This window comes from Pimephales promelas, chromosome 3 (genome assembly GCF_988280905.1).
Source record: "Pimephales promelas chromosome 3, fPimPro1.hap1.1, whole genome shotgun sequence".
Taxonomy (NCBI): Eukaryota; Metazoa; Chordata; class Actinopteri; order Cypriniformes; family Leuciscidae; genus Pimephales; species Pimephales promelas.
The window spans coordinates 38,532,940-38,550,586 of NC_142771.1; the positions used below are offsets into that span (position 1 = coordinate 38,532,940).

At 37.5% G+C, this 17,647-nt stretch overlaps 2 protein-coding genes across 3 annotated transcripts in view; one reads left to right on the top strand and one right to left on the bottom strand.

Annotated features, from left to right (window-relative positions):
• LOC120464525 (uncharacterized) overlaps positions 1-1,938 on the top strand; it is a 60,793-nt gene extending 58,855 nt beyond the window's left edge. For both annotated transcript variants that reach the window (XM_039654046.2, XM_089128865.1), the window contains 2 exons: positions 1,076-1,119; positions 1,203-1,938. In XM_039654046.2, coding sequence (XP_039509980.2) covers positions 1,076-1,119; positions 1,203-1,729 — 571 coding nt within the window. In that variant the 3' untranslated portion in view covers positions 1,730-1,938. The remainder of the gene's footprint in view (positions 1-1,075; positions 1,120-1,202) is intronic.
• A 3,995-nt stretch (positions 1,939-5,933) lies between these two features.
• The window catches only part of sec14l1 (SEC14-like lipid binding 1), a 29,897-nt gene continuing 18,183 nt past the window's right edge, over positions 5,934-17,647 (bottom strand). Inside the window, exons 8-16 of the mRNA XM_039654054.2 lie at positions 15,668-15,857; positions 15,382-15,470; positions 13,497-13,567; positions 12,799-12,970; positions 11,466-11,600; positions 9,456-9,590; positions 8,664-8,915; positions 6,985-7,163; positions 5,934-6,889 (exon numbers count right to left, since the gene is read on the bottom strand). Of these exons, the coding sequence (XP_039509988.1) occupies positions 6,784-6,889; positions 6,985-7,163; positions 8,664-8,915; positions 9,456-9,590; positions 11,466-11,600; positions 12,799-12,970; positions 13,497-13,567; positions 15,382-15,470; positions 15,668-15,857 (1,329 nt within the window). The 3' untranslated portion in view covers positions 5,934-6,783. The remainder of the gene's footprint in view (positions 6,890-6,984; positions 7,164-8,663; positions 8,916-9,455; positions 9,591-11,465; positions 11,601-12,798; positions 12,971-13,496; positions 13,568-15,381; positions 15,471-15,667; positions 15,858-17,647) is intronic.

The following is a 17,647-nucleotide window of genomic DNA, read 5'->3' on the forward strand; positions in this document are numbered from 1 at the left end:
AAACTGTACCTTTAGTTGGATTACATAAACTAAGAATATTTTTTTTATATTAATATATGAATTTATTTTTGATTCTTAAAACGAAAACACTTCAAGCTGTCTAAAGACAAATCAGTCATCTTTGTGTGGCAAGTAGTTACAGTTCATTTTATGATGTGTTTTAGAATGATTTCACTGAGAGAGAGACGGCAGAACATACATCCATTCTTTAAATCACTTGTCCTACTGCTCGCTAAACGTTTAGAATAAGATTGATTATTTTAAAAGGTTTTTTTTTTTTGTAGTCTCTTCTACTAACCAAGGCTGATGGCTTTATTTTATCTAAAATACCAGACTGATCTCATGAAGTATTCGTATTTCCATTTTTGGCTTGCTATCAAGACGTATAATCGCTTTTCAGCGTGTTAATGAACGCCGTTGACTTAACGTTATTACTGTATATATAAATATGACTTACCTCAAGCCTGTCCCTAAACCTAACCGTCACTGGGGTTAATGGTATTTATGACTGGACATTTGACGGCGTGTACAGACACGCGGAATCACTCGGACGTTAATGGCGTAGACATACACGCGGATAGCTCAAAATGCGTAGAGATAACACGCCATTTGACTCCATAGTGGCGTGTATGTTTACGCAAAAGTCATGATGTCATGTTGAAAATACAATAGAAGCAGTAATATTGTAAATATATGTATATTACAAATTATATTTGTATTATAATTTAAAATATATATTTTCTATTGTAATATATAACAAAATGTCATTTGTGTGATCAATGCTGAATCTATCACTTTCAAGCCATGTGACAAAAACCCAAGAGTGTTCACGAAAGCACCCTGACTCGTGCGTGTTGTGTTGATGTGAGAGCAGACGTTGTTGCATGTTTATATTTTTTTGCAAAGCATTTGTGTCCCTTCATAAAATTCAGAATAAAACAACTGGAGTTACATGGAATAGCCTGCTTTAATGATGTCTTTACTACCTTTCTTGGGATTGAAATTTTCAATGGAAAAATATGAAAAACTGGATAAATAACAGACTCTGTGTGTGTGTTGCTGTTCTTGTTTCTAGTGGAAATCACAGAGCAGAGATCGTGATTTCAAGATTACTCAAATGTAAGTTCTCAAAGACACAGTTTTAGTATTTGTTGTTTTGTTGTTGTAAATGTTTCTTTTCTAATGTGTGTTCTTGTGTTCAGATGCCTGTGATCTCAGATTGGATCCAAACACAGCACACACTCGTCTCGTTTTGTCTGAGGAGAACAGAAAGGTGACGTTTGTGAATAAACTGCAGTCGTACCCTGATCATCCAGACAGATTTGATGGTCATCCTCAAGTTCTGTGTGCAGAGAGTCTGACTGGACGCTGTTACTGGGAGGCTGAATGGAGTAGAAATATTTATATATCCGTGTCATATAAAGGAATTAATAGAAAAGGATGGAGTGTTGACGGTCAGTTTGGACTGAATGAGATGTCCTGGAGTCTGAAATGCTCTGATGACAGATTCACTGTCTATCACAATAGTAAGTCCGTTGTCTTATCTGCGGCAGGATCCTGTAAGAGAGTTGGAGTGTATCTGGATGTGTCGGCAGGCACTCTGTCCTTCTACACCATCTCTGACAGACACACACTCACACACTTACACACATTACACACTACATTTACTGAACCCCTCTATGCTGGATTTAGACTTTATCCCAACTCTTCAGTGTTTCTGTCACATTAAACACACTTTTACATGCATTCACTGAACACATCTGTGCTGGATTGAGCTTTTTCAAATGTGTCTCTGTGACACATTAAACAACATTGTCCCTCACACACAATGAAAAACTGTAATACATGTAAACACAGTTGCACCAATATAGCACACCAAACTCAATATGACATTATTTAAACACATGCATTATGTTACAGGTGCAATATGTAAGAATTTTTTAATAAATATCCAAAAATCACTTGCACTGTGTGATATATTTCCTGCAGTTGTGTACTTACAGATTTTTTTATTTCAGAGAAATTTCCATTTTAAATAGGTGGCCGCCCCCCCCCAAAAAAAAAAAAGTCACCTGTCAATGACGCAATATCCGCTCTCTCCTCAGTTTCCGTTCATAATGCCATAGCATGACGTATCCATGGCAACAGACATGGACAACTGCAGTGCGTAATGTTTAGTGGCACACAGTTCTTGTTTCTCTCAAACATAGACCATGGCAAGTAGACTTTGGGACAAATAAGGAGAGCTAAAATTAGGATCAATATCAGCGTGGCGTTTTTGAGATGCCGAGAGCTCCACGTTCACGACTAACTTGGACTTGACAGCTTTATTAGACAGGTGAGCAAATCTACATAAAACAAATCAGTGGTATATAACATAAGCTCAACATGATGAAATGTTAGAATATTGTCAGTTTATTGTTCTAATGTTGAGCTAGCGGACTGATAGTTTCGTATAGCAAACAAACTAACACATTGTATATGCATTATAACTTTCAACACATTTAAATGCCGTTTAGTGTGATAGTGTAATGTTAGAGCAAGTGAAACAGTGGTGCGTTACCTCACAAGTTTAATTTGTCTTATACAAATGACCTGTGTGAGAAATCCAGCACTAGTTCGGTAGAATTAAATGTCCTCATTCCTTTTTATACCATGGTCTGGGTGAATACTCGATTCTGATTGGCTGCAGGGTGTCCGTTAAAAAGTGATAGAGGACACCTAGTAAAGTAGTTCTGGTGAAACGGCCTGTTTAACATTCGAAATTTATAAATAAATGCGCTGCCTACAACAGCTGTGAGTAACCATAGCAACAGGCAGTCAAACGCTCTATCAAAACAAACATCTAACGTTAGATTCTATAGCCTAATACAACAATGAGCGACTTCGTTATTTCTTTTAACATTTATGGAGAATATGGCAACTTTGACGACTGGTATGCTCTCGACTCTCCGATGCTGGACTGGAGAGCCGTCAAATAATGTCGCGGTGACAGCTCGATGCGAGAGCAGTCTGCGGGCCTGGGCTCCGTCTCTCCGTGAGAGACGAAGCTATCGCAACGTAACTGACTGGCCGACTTTTTCAAATTGCACTATAAATGGAAACGTTGAAATTAATTGTAAATAAAAAAGCTAGCATGTAGGCAAATTACCCTCTCTTTGATCTGATTAATTTATTGCCCTCTATATAAGCACAAATCGCTGGTGCTGAGAACTAATTGTTTTTTTTGTGTGTGTGTTTTTATTTTATTTTTGTTTGATTAATTGTTTTATGTGTAATAAAAAAACAACTATGCCTACCTTTGCGTTTCATGAAAAAAAAAATGCATTTTTGAACCTGAAACCTGTTCTACAAGCTGAGCGGACTATAAATATCTCTGGTTGCTAAATAAACCGTCAGGCAAGTTATTATTTGTAAAGACTAGATTTAGCCTAATTAAAATATAAACTAATGTTTTAACCATGGTATAAGCGGGTTAATGCCCTCCGAGGTGTCCATTGTCAGGTTTTTGCCTCCGCCGCGCGTCGGCCGGTTCACGCCTCGCCGTCGTCCATTAAAACCTGACAACGCTCGTCGGGCATTAACCCTTACTTACTCCTTTATATCCGCGGGACTCGCAATCGTGACCTGCTTCATACCACTGTTATGTTAAAAAAAACATGAATGTTTACACTCATCCATAAACCTTATTAGTTCCATTTGCTTGACAGCAAATCCCATCATTCAGCTCATCACTGCGACATCAACCTACGCCTTTGTTATTATTGGCGAACAACTAAATAACAAACCTAACCCTAACTAAACTGGGAACAACTCTGCTGGTGTGAGTTCTGTGACAGTGTGTGGTGTATTCCTGTATTTGAACAGGAAATAAGCTGCTGATTGAGAGACACTGACTGAGACTGCGGTCAAATCCATGCCGCCTTAAAGGGACAGCGCTTTCAGCTGCACTATTAGAAGCCAGGATATTAGGGGGTTTACAAAAATGCTGTCTGTCTTTTATTTTCACACTAAGCAGAGTTTCAAAACTAAACAAAGATATTAAATAAAACATTACAAATATACCAAAATACAAACAAAAACATTACCTCATGAGGTGGACCCAAATAAAAGAAAACACAAACACCTCTAACTAAAGGGGAAATTAACATTAACTTACCTATACATAACAGAAAAAAGAAAACAAAACAAGATTCCCTCACTCCCTGACTATCCATTAAACAGCAGAATCGATACAGGTATTCTCCACCCAACGTTAACCCAACAACAAAGACAAGCACTAACTCGTTTGGGACCAGAGGGCAAAACAACCTCAAACAGTGCTTGTCTCTCCCCTTCCTCAGCGCTCTCTCTGCAGCTTTAGGCTATGTTTACACGGAAACGGTTCTGAAGAGAAAACGCAAAAGTGGCGTTGCGTCATCACTTTTTATTCTGCGTTTAGACGAGCGTTTTGTTTGGGAAATCCGCGTGCAAATGGTGACGCAAAAGTGTGTGAAATTCAACAACACCAAGTCCACGCGCCTGCGTACAACCTTCACTGTCAAGCAGACTTTTGCGTTTTTACCGTTTACACGGGAACGCGGCGGTGGAGCGTTTTTAAGATTTCCACTCTGGAGGGTGGTTTCACTTTTTTGTGTTTTTAAGCCTCAAAAACGCCGTCGCCGTGTAAACGAAAGGCACATCCGATAAAATATTTTTACGTTTTCACCCGCGAGCGTTCTCGTGTAAACAGGGCCTTATATAGACCCCTTTTGCTGTTTAGACCCCGGCTGTTTTCAGGCCGGTGGAAAACTGAAAGATAGGCCGCTATCTCAGTGACTACAGGAGCTAAATGAAATTAGCGGAAGTAGGAAGTCTGACGTAGTCAGGCTAACCAATCAGTGCACTCACATTGGTTTACTGACTTGCTGAACTCGGATGCTAGCCTGGAAATCTTTAATCTTTCCATAACTCGATGCAGAGAAACCTGAATGAGAAGACCCTTTCTGTGGTTTGCCTTCTGTCTTAACTGTGAAAATTGGGCAACCTTGTGAAAACCACTGGAATGGTCTGCACGTTCTGTCAACTCCTTTGTATCCATGTATTCCAGTTCAAGGCCAAGAGCAATTGCACAGGCTTGTTTGAAAGTCAAATCCTTCTTTGATAAGAGACGCTTGCGGTAAGCTTCACCTGGCATACCACAGACAAACTGATCCCTCAGTGGATGATTGAGGAACTTGCTAGCAAGTTTTTTCAAGTCAACAAAATAGTCTGTTAACCGTTTACCTTCTTTCTGATATCTTCTGTGCAATCTGAAGCGTTGGTTCAAATTCCTCAGGAGCCTATACTCTGTGGGACACAAGACACTCAGGAACATATCAGCTTTCAATTTTCAATTGCTGTCAGTCATCTTTCAAATCATTCTAAGTGAAAAAAAAAAAAGAAAAAAATTTCAAATTCAAAAACTCTGCCAATCATGGCCGTTTTGCGGTCACTTTCATTTCCATTTATCACCTCCATATCAAGGAAAGATCAATTGAGGATTTTGTTGACGACTTTTATGAACTTAGCCATGGGGTGAACTTTAAAGATGCTGTCTTAAAAGACATTTTTCAAAATGGACTGAATGAGTTTCTTAATTACCTCATGCCTGACAATACCCCTCACTACACTCTAGCTCAATATATTGACATTGCCATTCGGTTACGCTCTGTCCTCTACAAACCAAATCTTTGAAAGTCATTTATCTTTGAAACACGATGATATTTCAAAAGAAATCTGAGAGATTTGTCCGTCCATTGAAAGTCTGCTCACTGAAAACTGATGCGGTCACACTTTGTCAGGTGTTTTTCACTACCATAAAAAATAAGCTCAATGTACTCATTGTGTTCGTATTGTATCGGGAAACACTTTTGCTGCTAATTGTTACGGTTATCAGGGAAGAGGCAAGGATCTATTCGCAGCAATAATTTATTAAATAAACACAAAAAAATCCAAACAGGGAAGATGAACAGGAAACATGCATATCCAAACAGGGGAAGATGATAAAAATGTAACCAGGGAACAGAAACACAAACACTTTTGTACTTATGCATAAACATGTGTGAACACAATAAGTTCATTGTATTAAATGATTACATTTTAGTTCATAATAGTCAGACACCCGATATAAAGTAATATAAAGTGGGACCTCTGACACTTTAAAACATTCGGAAAGCGTTCTTAAAATAAATCACTATGAATGCAGTGGTTTAATCAAATTCTTCTGAAGAGACATAATCGTTTTATATTTATTTGTTTTCTTTTTTATTTACTACGACACCTTCTACTTTATATAGCAGTAACCAGGCCTTCTTTAATACGATATATTGTTCCTTCTATTATTCATGGATATATTGGTAACATACTTCAAGCAGTTTCCCATGAAATCCGTCCTGACAACTCAAAAATATCAATAATAAAATCAATTTTAAAGACTTACCGTAATGATTCAGGGTTAATAAAAAATCAGTTTGGAAAATGAGTTTTTGATATGATTGTTAAACTTTGTTCTTTCATTCCAAACACCAAAAAGTTGCATAGTTTAGCTTTATGCACCACATCCATAAAGTTGCTCAATCAGACCGAAGTAAACAACATCTAAACATTTATTTCTAATAATGTACAGGAACCTAATTTACAGAGAGCCAATAGTTGATCAGAAAAAGATCACCACTCATCCAGGCGTGTGTTGGTTTAATGTGCACCTCTTCTAACACTGTTCATGATCAGTAATCCAAAAGTCTCTCCAGCCGGATGAAGATGCTATCTTGAAACGGTGGAGTCTGTGTGCGACTGGTTGGAGGAGGTGGTGGCGGCGCTAAGCAGAGAGAAACCGCTGTGACTTGACTCCAGGCTGCTCATGGAGCCCCTGATGGAAAACACACACACACACACACCTTTAAACAGCCATGATTCATTCACATTTCCTATGCGAAGAACTTTGCAACATGTAAACATCCAGACCTGAAGTCGGTGGAGTGCAGAACCTCTGTGAAGTACATGACTTTGCACTTGTGTGAGGAGACCTGCAGCGAGGCCAGGACGTCGTCGACACGCGGACGACTGGATGAAGTGCATGTTGGGGTGCTGTAAAGACGCCACTGCAGGATGTAGAATCCAGGCCAGCGCGTCACATGAGAGCCCTGATGGGAAACGTGTGGATCAAAGGAAGAGAATGAGGGTATGATCAACGTATTCTAGGGCTGGGTGATGTATCGCACGATATTGTTATGCGCATCTCGTCAGTAAAGCCGGTTCCTTGATTAATAGTGAATCGCCTTCACCTGCTTTCAGATGGAGCGGCATTTTCTACAAAGAGCCGTAGTTCACTGACAAGCTGAGCCATATCGCATTAATATCGAGGACGTATCGCCAACGATAATTAATGCGATATGTCTCAGCTTGTCAGTTAACTACGGTTCTTCGTACACAGCAAAAACGATCGGCTCAGTGTTAAATTAACAATCTTGGGAGTTTATAAGTCCACACTCAGGAGTGTTAAAGTTAATGAGATGATTAAGTGATTAATTGAGTGATGATTGAGCATTATTGAAGACACCTGATGTTACAAGCAGAATCACTGAAGGAGAAAATCTAAAATTGTAAGTCACCGTTATGGCGATCATTGTTTGCTTTAGTTGGGCTCTTGACCCTTAAACTATTAACTTTAGATTTTGTTTGGCTGCTGTATCTGAGTTATAACTGCCAGATGAACAAGGACAAAAAGTGATCTAATGGAGTTGGTTGTATTATGACAGTCATCATTTGAATTTTATGTTTGTGATTTATGCTGTTGTTACAGCATAACTGTGATTCTGCATAAATATCCAGAATTTTGGATTTAATATAAAAAATTTTTTTCTAAAAGTTGTTCTTTTAGATACACACAGACATCAAGATTCAGTCAATGCATCTCAACAATGGTGACAAGCAGAATATAGACAACTCAGATTATAATTTATTCATACCACAATGCATGATGGGAGCCATTAATGAGTTGTGATTGGTGGCAGCCACTGCAACATGGGTTATTATTGTCACCATTGTTGAGATTCACAGACTATTTATTGATGTCTGTGTTTCTAAATAAATTCATTTGAAAGGTTTTTGATCAGTACAATGTTAGTTAAATATTTTGGATTATAAGAAAAATGCAGGTAGTCATATACTGTGGCATCACAAAGCTGTTGCTAACAAGTTAAACCAAACTATGTAAATACATTTTATTTTTCAGATCACAGCATGATTATCCTAAAACATAACCAACACTATCAGATCACACTTTTCTTTGTTCATTTGACTGTTATAAATCAATAACAGCAGACAAACAAAATTTAAAGTGAAAGTATTAGAGTCCAACTGAAGCAAACACTGCTCATCATAATCGATGACTTACAATTTGTGATTTTCTCCTTCAGTGATTCTGCTTGTTAACATCAGGTATCTTCAATAATGCTCAATCATCACTAAATTAATCACTTAATTATCTCATCAACTTTGACACTCTTGAGTGTTAATTTAACACTCATATTTGCATCATGGCTTCCATCTGAAAGCAGGTGAAGGTGATTTACTACTAATCAAAGGCATGCGATATATTGGCCAGCCCTAACGTTTGGTGGGGTTTGGTGAGATTCCCTCACCTGTACACTCTCTCCCTCTCGGCAGGTGAGGGCCGTCTCCACCATGCTGTAGTCGTGTCCCAGCATCCACGATCGGTCAATGAGCTGGACGTTGTTTGCGCCGGGGCAGGCGAGGTTGTGCGCGGTCAGACCGTCTCTTTTAGCGGGCTGAGGGACTCTTCTGGAGTGGTAGATGTTGAAGATCATGTCGCCTTTACACACGTCAAAGTCCCATGTGATGACGGACGACACGTCTTTGATCTCTATCAGCACCTGAAATTGAACGAATGGATTTATACTTATCTCAGAACGCATCACACACAGCGCTGGGAATCTGGAGTTTGAATTGTTGCAGCAAAACATTCAATTAATAATTTACAGAAGGAAGTAAAAGTCAAATTTTTGGAAGAATGTCCATAACCAAACAAGTTGATGGACTCCATTGACTTTCATAAGTCTTTTCCTACTATATATGCTTGGTCACTGGCATTGTTCAAAATATATCCCTTGGTTTTCAGCAGAAGAAAGAAATCAATTCAGGTTCGAAACAGCTTTTTAAAAATATTTTTCAGTATGAACTCATGAAAATGTCTATTCCTATTCAAATTCACACTCAATTCTGAAGTTCATGGTAACACAATAATACACTACAAACAGAACTAGACTAACAGTATTTGTCCTTCACGCTGCATGTCTTCTTATGACCAACAGATGGCACCACTTATTAACACACTGTTGTGAAAGTGAACTTTGGCCAGCTGAAGTAACCAGTGAAAGCTGTGTGTTATTGAGTGTTGAGTGTATGAGCTGTACCTCATGTGGATATCCCTTCAACACACTCGCGCTCTTGTAGATAGATTCATTCCACAGTTTAACCTCCTCGTTCTCCAAATCCTCGGCCGTACGGTACAGAGACTTGGGAACCAGACCTCCCTCAGGAACATCACACTGGATAAACACGAGAAACACAGACATACAGATTAGATTACAGTCATATTTTTATAGAGTGACATCTCTTGGTTTTCTGGGGCTTCAAGGCAAAAATTTAAGGTCAGCGTTGCCACAGTGTTTTCCATTCAGCATAAATAAAAGACCACAAATATACAATTATACTTGTACAATAATTATACACGAGTACAAGGAACATAAAACACCACCACAAACGAGTGATATGGCCAGCAAATTCTTATTATAATGGCAGTGTTTCATGTATTCATTGATATCAAACATATATCATATCACAACAGCATGAACCCATGTCATGATGATATTGAATTATTTTACTCACATTCCAGGAGAGAAACAACAAATGACATTGATGCGTTTTATATTCTCTTGTGCCTAATTGTATTTAATGTCCACTTGTGGTGTACTTCCAAGTATATTTTTAATCAACAGTACTTGTAGATCATAAAACTTAAGTGCACTTAAAGAGAGACACTTTCATGTCAAAAGTTTCCTAAGGACGCTTTTAAAAACTGCACTTTGTAATAATGTGAAATTAAAAGTTTACTTAAACTGTTTTAATAATATTTTGTCATGCTTTAAAGTGGATTTTGATTTGAACTGTAATGTGTTCAGGTAAAATTTAAAATAAATTAAAATGTATTAAAATATATTTGAATTTAGTTGAATAATTTGTAATAGTGAGGTTTCTATTATTACATGACATACATTACAAGTTTCAATAGAAATGCCATTTTATTTTTTGTTTACCATAAAAGCTTGTCATTGAGCAGTAACTTCATATTTCAAAGACAATAGAAGTAATAATGAAGTTACATGCAAATGTACTTAAATCCTACTTAAGTGGGTCAAAAAACACTCGAAAGTTCAACTAATTGCATGCAATATTGATGTTAAACTAGCATTAATTTGAATTTAAGTGCAATTAAGTGTCCGAAAACTTTACATTAATTTTGCATGCAAGTATATTCTTTTAAAGCATATTATTTCCATTATAAATACTCATTTGCTAAAGTATGCTAAAACGTACTATAGTTTTACAAGGGTTCAATGCCCGTTGAAGTGCTATTGAACTGTATCATTTTATGATAAATAGGCACACAAAGATCAACATTCAAATATAAGAATGCAAATTAATATCTGGGAATGAGTTGTTGGCCTAGGGAAGGTGTGTGACACTTCTAAACCGTGTTCCAGCATATTCCAGTCCCGTGTGTATCAACATATAGGCCTATCTCTCCTTTCCTGAAAGCTTCAGCTTAATCAAACCAGGCCAGATGAGAACCAACCACATGACCACATGTCAACAACAGCTTTGTCATTCAGATTTGCTCTCTACAACATGAGTAATATGAGACCCCAACTCTCTGAATATGCTATGCAGCTCTTAGTAAAGACTCTTATCATCTCAATCTGGTGACCAGCTTGGTAAACTCCATCAACTATCTACATTTACTAAAGAATACAGCAGCATTTCAGGCTTTCCAAACACTCATCACTTATTAAACACACCCAAACCAGCTAAACAAGGTCTTCAGGATTACTAGAAACTTCTAAACCGATGTTTTCGAGTTACACTCTGCAGGACTGAGGCCTTGTCCATATTGAAGACGGAAGCAGCCGGATCATTTGCGTACGCCATTTTCTCTGTGTTTTGGCCTTCTGACACTGAGACTGCGTTTTTATTAATGAAAACAAACCTTTATGAAAACACTCTCCAAGGTGGATGTATTTGTGGAAAACGCTATGTTGGACGGAGAACGCATTTTAACGAAAACGCCGTTTTCAAACGTATCCGGATGAATGTAGACATAGCCAGAGTTTGACACGTGGGTTAATATGTCAGATCTCACTCACCAGAGAGTCTCCTCCTAAGAAGTCCGGGATGAAGTCTCTGTTGATGTAGTCCACCAGACCTCCAGGCCCCTGGTAGTCATTCCCAGCGTAGATGAGAAACTTATTCCGAGTGTTTTCATCGATGAATGGACTCACCTGAGAGCAGAACAAAGGCAAACACGACATTTACAGAAGCCCGGAAATAGAGGAAGGCCAGATGAGTGAAATAACACCATGCTAACATGACATTTAAAGGGATAGTTCACCCAAAAATAAAAATTCTGTGAGTAATTACTCGCCCTCATGTTGTTCCAACCCCGTAAGACCTTCATTCATCTTCCGAACACAAATTAAGATATTTAAGATGAAATCTGAGAGCTGGATCACTCCTCCATACTAGTCCATAGGCTTCTTGAGGGATTGAAACTTGCCGGCCTCGAAAAGTTATTAAAGACATTGTTAAAATAGTCCAAGTGACTTCAGTGGCTCAATCTTAAAAGTCACCACAAAAATAATGACTTTATTTCAACCAATCATATTCATCACTCTGTGGGCCTCTAGTCAGTTAGCGTAGTGTGATTGCGTAGAGCTACGTCACAAGTAGGCTTACTATTGGCCGACGCTGGTCGTGTGTGTGACGTACAACAGCAGATCATACACTGTTAAACTAGTGAACTGTCTCGAGGTCCACAGAGAAGGAAGAGAATAGTTGAAATAAAGTCGTTTTTGCTTGTTTTTGCGCACAAAAAGTGTTCTCGTCGCTTGATAAAGTTAAGATTGAGCCACTGTAGTCACTTGGACTATTTTAACGATGTCTTTAATAACTTTGAGGCCGGCAAGTTTCAATCCCTCAAGAAGCCTATGGACTAGTATGCAGGAGTGATCCAGCTCTCAAATTTCCTCAAAAATATCTTAATTTGTGTTCAGAAGATGAACGAAGGTCTTACGGGGTTTGAACAACATGAGGGAGAGTAAATACTGACAGAATTTTCATTTTTGGGTGAACTAACCCTTTAATAACTTTGAGGCCGGCAAGTTTCAATCCCTCAAGAAGCCTATGGACTAGTATGCAGGAGTGATTCAGCTCTCAAATTTCCTCAAAAATATCTTAATTTGTGATCTGAAGATGAACGAAGGTCTTACGGGGTTGGAACAACATGAGGGAGAGTAAATACTGACAGAATTTTCATTTTTGGGTGAACTATCCCTTTAACTGTGATGTGTTGGTGTGTGTGGAGACATTAACACCCATTAAATGAAGATTGAGTAGGTGCTCATCTCAGTGTTTCCTAATATCTTTAACTATTTGTTAACATATGTTCTAAGTGTATCATAATCCTATGAGTGTGTTTACCAAAGTCCAGAGCACAGGAAACACTCTGGGTGCTCTTATTATGAGGAGACGGCCCAGTGTTTCAGGGTAGTTGGCTCCTACAACTTCTATCATCCTCAGCAAGGCTTTGATGGCCGGTCTCCACAGATGCCTCATATTTAACCCCTCAAGATCCACCAGACACGTCCAACAACTACAGCACAATAGCACTTATTTATTTAGGGTAGAGGTACCATGTACGATACAAACACAACGTCACAACGAATCCAGAACAATCAAAATTCCTTTTGATTCCCATTTATTATGGCCAGTTTTGAGGAAGTTACTCTAAAAAAGTAATTAATTACCATCTTCAACAGTGTAATTAGATTACTCTCTCCATAACGTATTTCTAAAAAGCATTACTTATTACTAATTACTTTCTAAATCCCACATCAACCTCTTTAATTCTTTCAAATAAATAATATAAAATGGCATAAATTATTCTTGAACTGACCGTTCAGTGTTTAAAAGGAGAATGTTACATTAAAAACATAGATTTTAACATTAGACGTTAAATTCACTATAGTTTTATATATAATTGTTCAATTGTCTACAGTATTTAATGCAATTACATCTGAAGTAACTATTAAATTACAGAAAAAAAATCGAGGGGAATGGCCACTATAGATTAATACAAGTACATGATCTGTTTGGTAATGCATGAATAAATCAAGTACCTGATTGGTTTTCCAAATATTTTGGTTTTCTCTTGACAGTGTCTGAGACCTTCCTCATTGATAGACAGCACCTAAAAGTTGGGTCAAGGGTCAGTGAATATGGTCATTTTATTTCATTTGAATCCCTGATGTAACCTGGTTTATACCAAGACATTTTTCTACTGCTTACACAAAAACGGATATTTTTATGTTTCTTGACTTCTCACTGTGGGATTAAAGCATTACGTGCTTACATAATATGTGCCTTTCAACCACAGTACGGAACGATATACACTCACCTAAAGGATTATTAGGAACACCATACTAATACTGTGTTTGACCCCCTTTCGCCTTAATTCTACGTGACGTTGATTCAACAAGGTGCTGAAAACATTCTTTAGAAATGTTGGCCCATATTGATAGGATAGCATCTTGCAGTTGATGGAGATTCGTGGGATGCACATCCAAGGCACGAAGCTCCCGTTCCACCACATCCCAAAGATGCTCTATTGGGTTGAGATCTGGTGACTGTGGGGGCCATTTTAGTACAGTCAACTCATTGTCATGTACAAGAAAACAATTTGAAATGATTCAAGCTTTGTGACATGGTGCATTATCCTGCTGGAAGTAGCCATCAGAGGATGGGTACATGATGGCCATAAAGGGATGGACATGGTCAGAAACAATGCTCAGGTAGACCGTGGCATTTAAACGATGCCCAATTGGCACTAAGGCGCCTAAAGTGTGCCAAGAAAACATCCCCCACACCATTACACCACCACCACCAGCATGCACAGTGGTAACAAGGCATGATGGATCCATGTTCTCATTCTGTTTACGCCAAATACTGACTCTAGCATCTGAAATCGAGACTCATCAGACCAGGCAACATTTTTCCAGTCTTCAACTGTCCAATTTTGGTGAGCTCTTGCAAATTGTAGCCTCTTTTTCCTATTTGTAGTGGAGATGAGTGGTACCCGGTGGGGTCTTCTGCTGTTGTAGCCCATCCGCCTCAAGGTTGTGCGTGTTGTGGCTTCTTCACAAATGCTTTGCTGCATACCTCGGTTGTAACGAGTGGTTATTTCAGTCAAAGTCGCTCTTCTATCAGCTTGAATCAGTCGGCCCATTCTCCTCTGACCTCTAGCATCAACAAGGCATTTTGGCCCACAGGACTGCCGCATACTGGATGTTTTTCCCTTTTCACACCATTCTTTGTAAACCCTAGAAATGGTTATGTGTGAAAATCCCAGTAACTGAGATCAGATTGTGAAATACTCAGACCGGCCCGTCTGGCTCCAATAACCATGCCACGCTCAAAATTGCTTAAATCACCTTTCTTTCCCATTCTGACATTCAGTTGGGAGTTCAGGAGATTGTCTTGACCAGGACCACACCCCTAAATGCATTGAAGCAACTGCCATGTGATTGGTTGATTAGATAATTGCATTAATGAGAAATTGAACAGGTGTTCCTAATAATCCTTTAGGTGAGTGTAGTGCTTCTGTATGAAAGCAGAGATGTTATAAAATGAAATTAAAGCCATAATCTAAATTTCCCAAACATTCTCAACACATCGGACTCTGTGAACACCTATTTTTATATCTTCATTGATGCTTTTAAATAATTTTTACTCTACAGAAACTTAGCTGAACTAACATATGAGCTAGTGTAGACACTATAAATACAATATAGATATTTTATTTATTTATTTATTTATTCATTTATTTAACAGATCTAACTCTTTACATCCCCAAAAACTTGCTCTGTGGTAAAGCACTAAGGCATTATTAACACAACAGTATGACTGTAAAGCTGATTTAGAAAGATGTGTATTGTGAAAAGCACTACGTTTGATTTAACATTTCGATTTGTCATTTCAAACTATTTGTATTTGTCTGACTCTTACATGTCTCAGAAGAGTCTCTTCTCCCAGCGTCCGCACTAAACCTTTGGTGTCCATTTGTCCAAGTCGAAGGATATAGAGAGGACGTCCATCTAAATTACACACAGAGAAGAGCATAACCACATTAACTTCTGCTTGTTTGATAATAATACAGCCTATGGAAAACACTCGCTCAGACCAGTTCCTCTGTTTGATCAGTAACGCAAATGCAGGATTGAGAGGGGAAATGCATCTCCATTAGTTCTGTGGAAATGTCTAAAGTAAAAAGGTGAAACTAAATGTGATGGACCTTTGTCATGGTGATGCCAGCCTCCGGTGTAATAGTCCTGCAGGAGCTGCGGACACTGCCACGTGTCTAACAGGAAGTCGATCTGATGCTGCTTCCTCCACGTGAGCGTCTGGCACAAAGCCTCTTTGGCCTTTTCCAGATTAAAGTCCCGTGAGCGCAGGAAACGCAGCACGTGCTCGTCTTTAGGGATCTGAAGGGATTCATACACATGTGATTAAGAAATTCGTTCAAATAAAATCGCCCATTTGTTGGAAATTCAGTAAAAAAAAAACAAAAAAAAAAGAAGTCTCTTCTGCTCACCAAGACTGCATTTATTTGATCAAAGATACAGTCAATATTGTGAAATATTATTACAATTAAAAATAACTTCTAAAATTAACTTAAAAATTAAAAAAATAAAAATAACTTAAAAATTAAAAAAAAGTCTTCAGTGTCACATAATCCTTCAGAAATCATTGTAATATACGGATTTGATGATCAAGAAACATTATCAATGATGAAAACATGGTTTTCATAATACAGGTTTTGTTTAAAACAATCACTTCATAACTTATTTTTGTTAAATAAATACACTTTCATAACAATTTGTCCATTTTAAAAATACAGAGAAAAAAATATGTTAATAAATTTTAATAAAAAATAATTTAAATTGGCTTAACAGTAGTAAAAATATATAATATTTTATTATATGATTTTATTAAAGTCCCTCTGTGGTGAAAATCCAGCTTTTAATGTTGTTTATGTGTCTATCTGGTGTTTTTAATATGCTTTATGACAAAACATTTGCAAATTCAGAAGTCAAAACCGTTTTCTCCTTAAAACTGCAGTGAACCAAAGACAGTCTCAAAAACTCATTTGCATATTCATAGAACCGCATATTAGATTCAAGCTATTTTAAGGCTTGAAGAATTTTTTGTCCAAAGAAAAAACGTCAATTATGTAATTTTGAGTTTTAAGGGATAAACCTATTGACTACAGGGGGACTTTAACAGAACCATTGACATTAACCATCTAAATCTAACCATGTCATGTGAACAAATAGAAAAGTCAAGTATTATGCCTTTAGCCAACGACCAGGTGCCTTTTGTACCTCAAATAACATACTTTTACATTTTCTTAAAATTCAAAACTATTGATTTAAAACAGCGGAAAACCATTAACAAGACCTTGTTTCAAAATATTTTCGCCAATTTTATTGATTCGCATTTGCTACCTAAATCGATTACATTTTTTCAGAGGTGGACAGTAACGAAGTACATTTACTTGAGTACTGTACTTAAGTACACTTTTTGAGTATCTGTACTTTACTTGAGTATTATTTTTTCTGGAAACTTCACTACATTTGAAAGACAAATAGAGTACTTTTTACTCCACTACATTTCTGTCAAAGTCCTTGAGTAGAAAGTAGTGCTGAAAGTTTTTGTTTTTTTTTGATCACTCCTGTAGGGTCACGTGTCGGGAAGTTTGATGATTTAGTACGATTTCTCTTTACTAGTGATCTGTGAGAGACTGTATCGTTGTCACAAGTAATGTTTTGAAAGTTTTGTTTTCATGGCAAATAAGTATTTATAGTTGTGCTGTTTGTTAAATCAGTATTGCTGTTGGGCAGTTATACAATTATGGTTGTATAGCTAGTTTTTTTTTTTGTATTTACAGACCATTTGATTCAAATGTGTATGAATGAATAAACATAGATGTGTACTTCTTTTGTTGGGGTGGTAGGAGTGTTAGATAAAAAAATGAAGATGATTATGGCTGTCTTTTTTATATATTCAGTTGTTTAATTTCCATAGGTTTTGTGACATTGTAAGCTCCACACTACAAAACTACAAACTGGTCAATGTATTCACTGGTTGCTGTAATAGTGCAACAATAATATAACAAAGCATTGACATTTATTTTGTACTTTTGATACTGAAGTACTTTTAAAAACAAGTACTTCTGTACTTTTACTTAAGTAAAAATCATTCTTTACAGCTT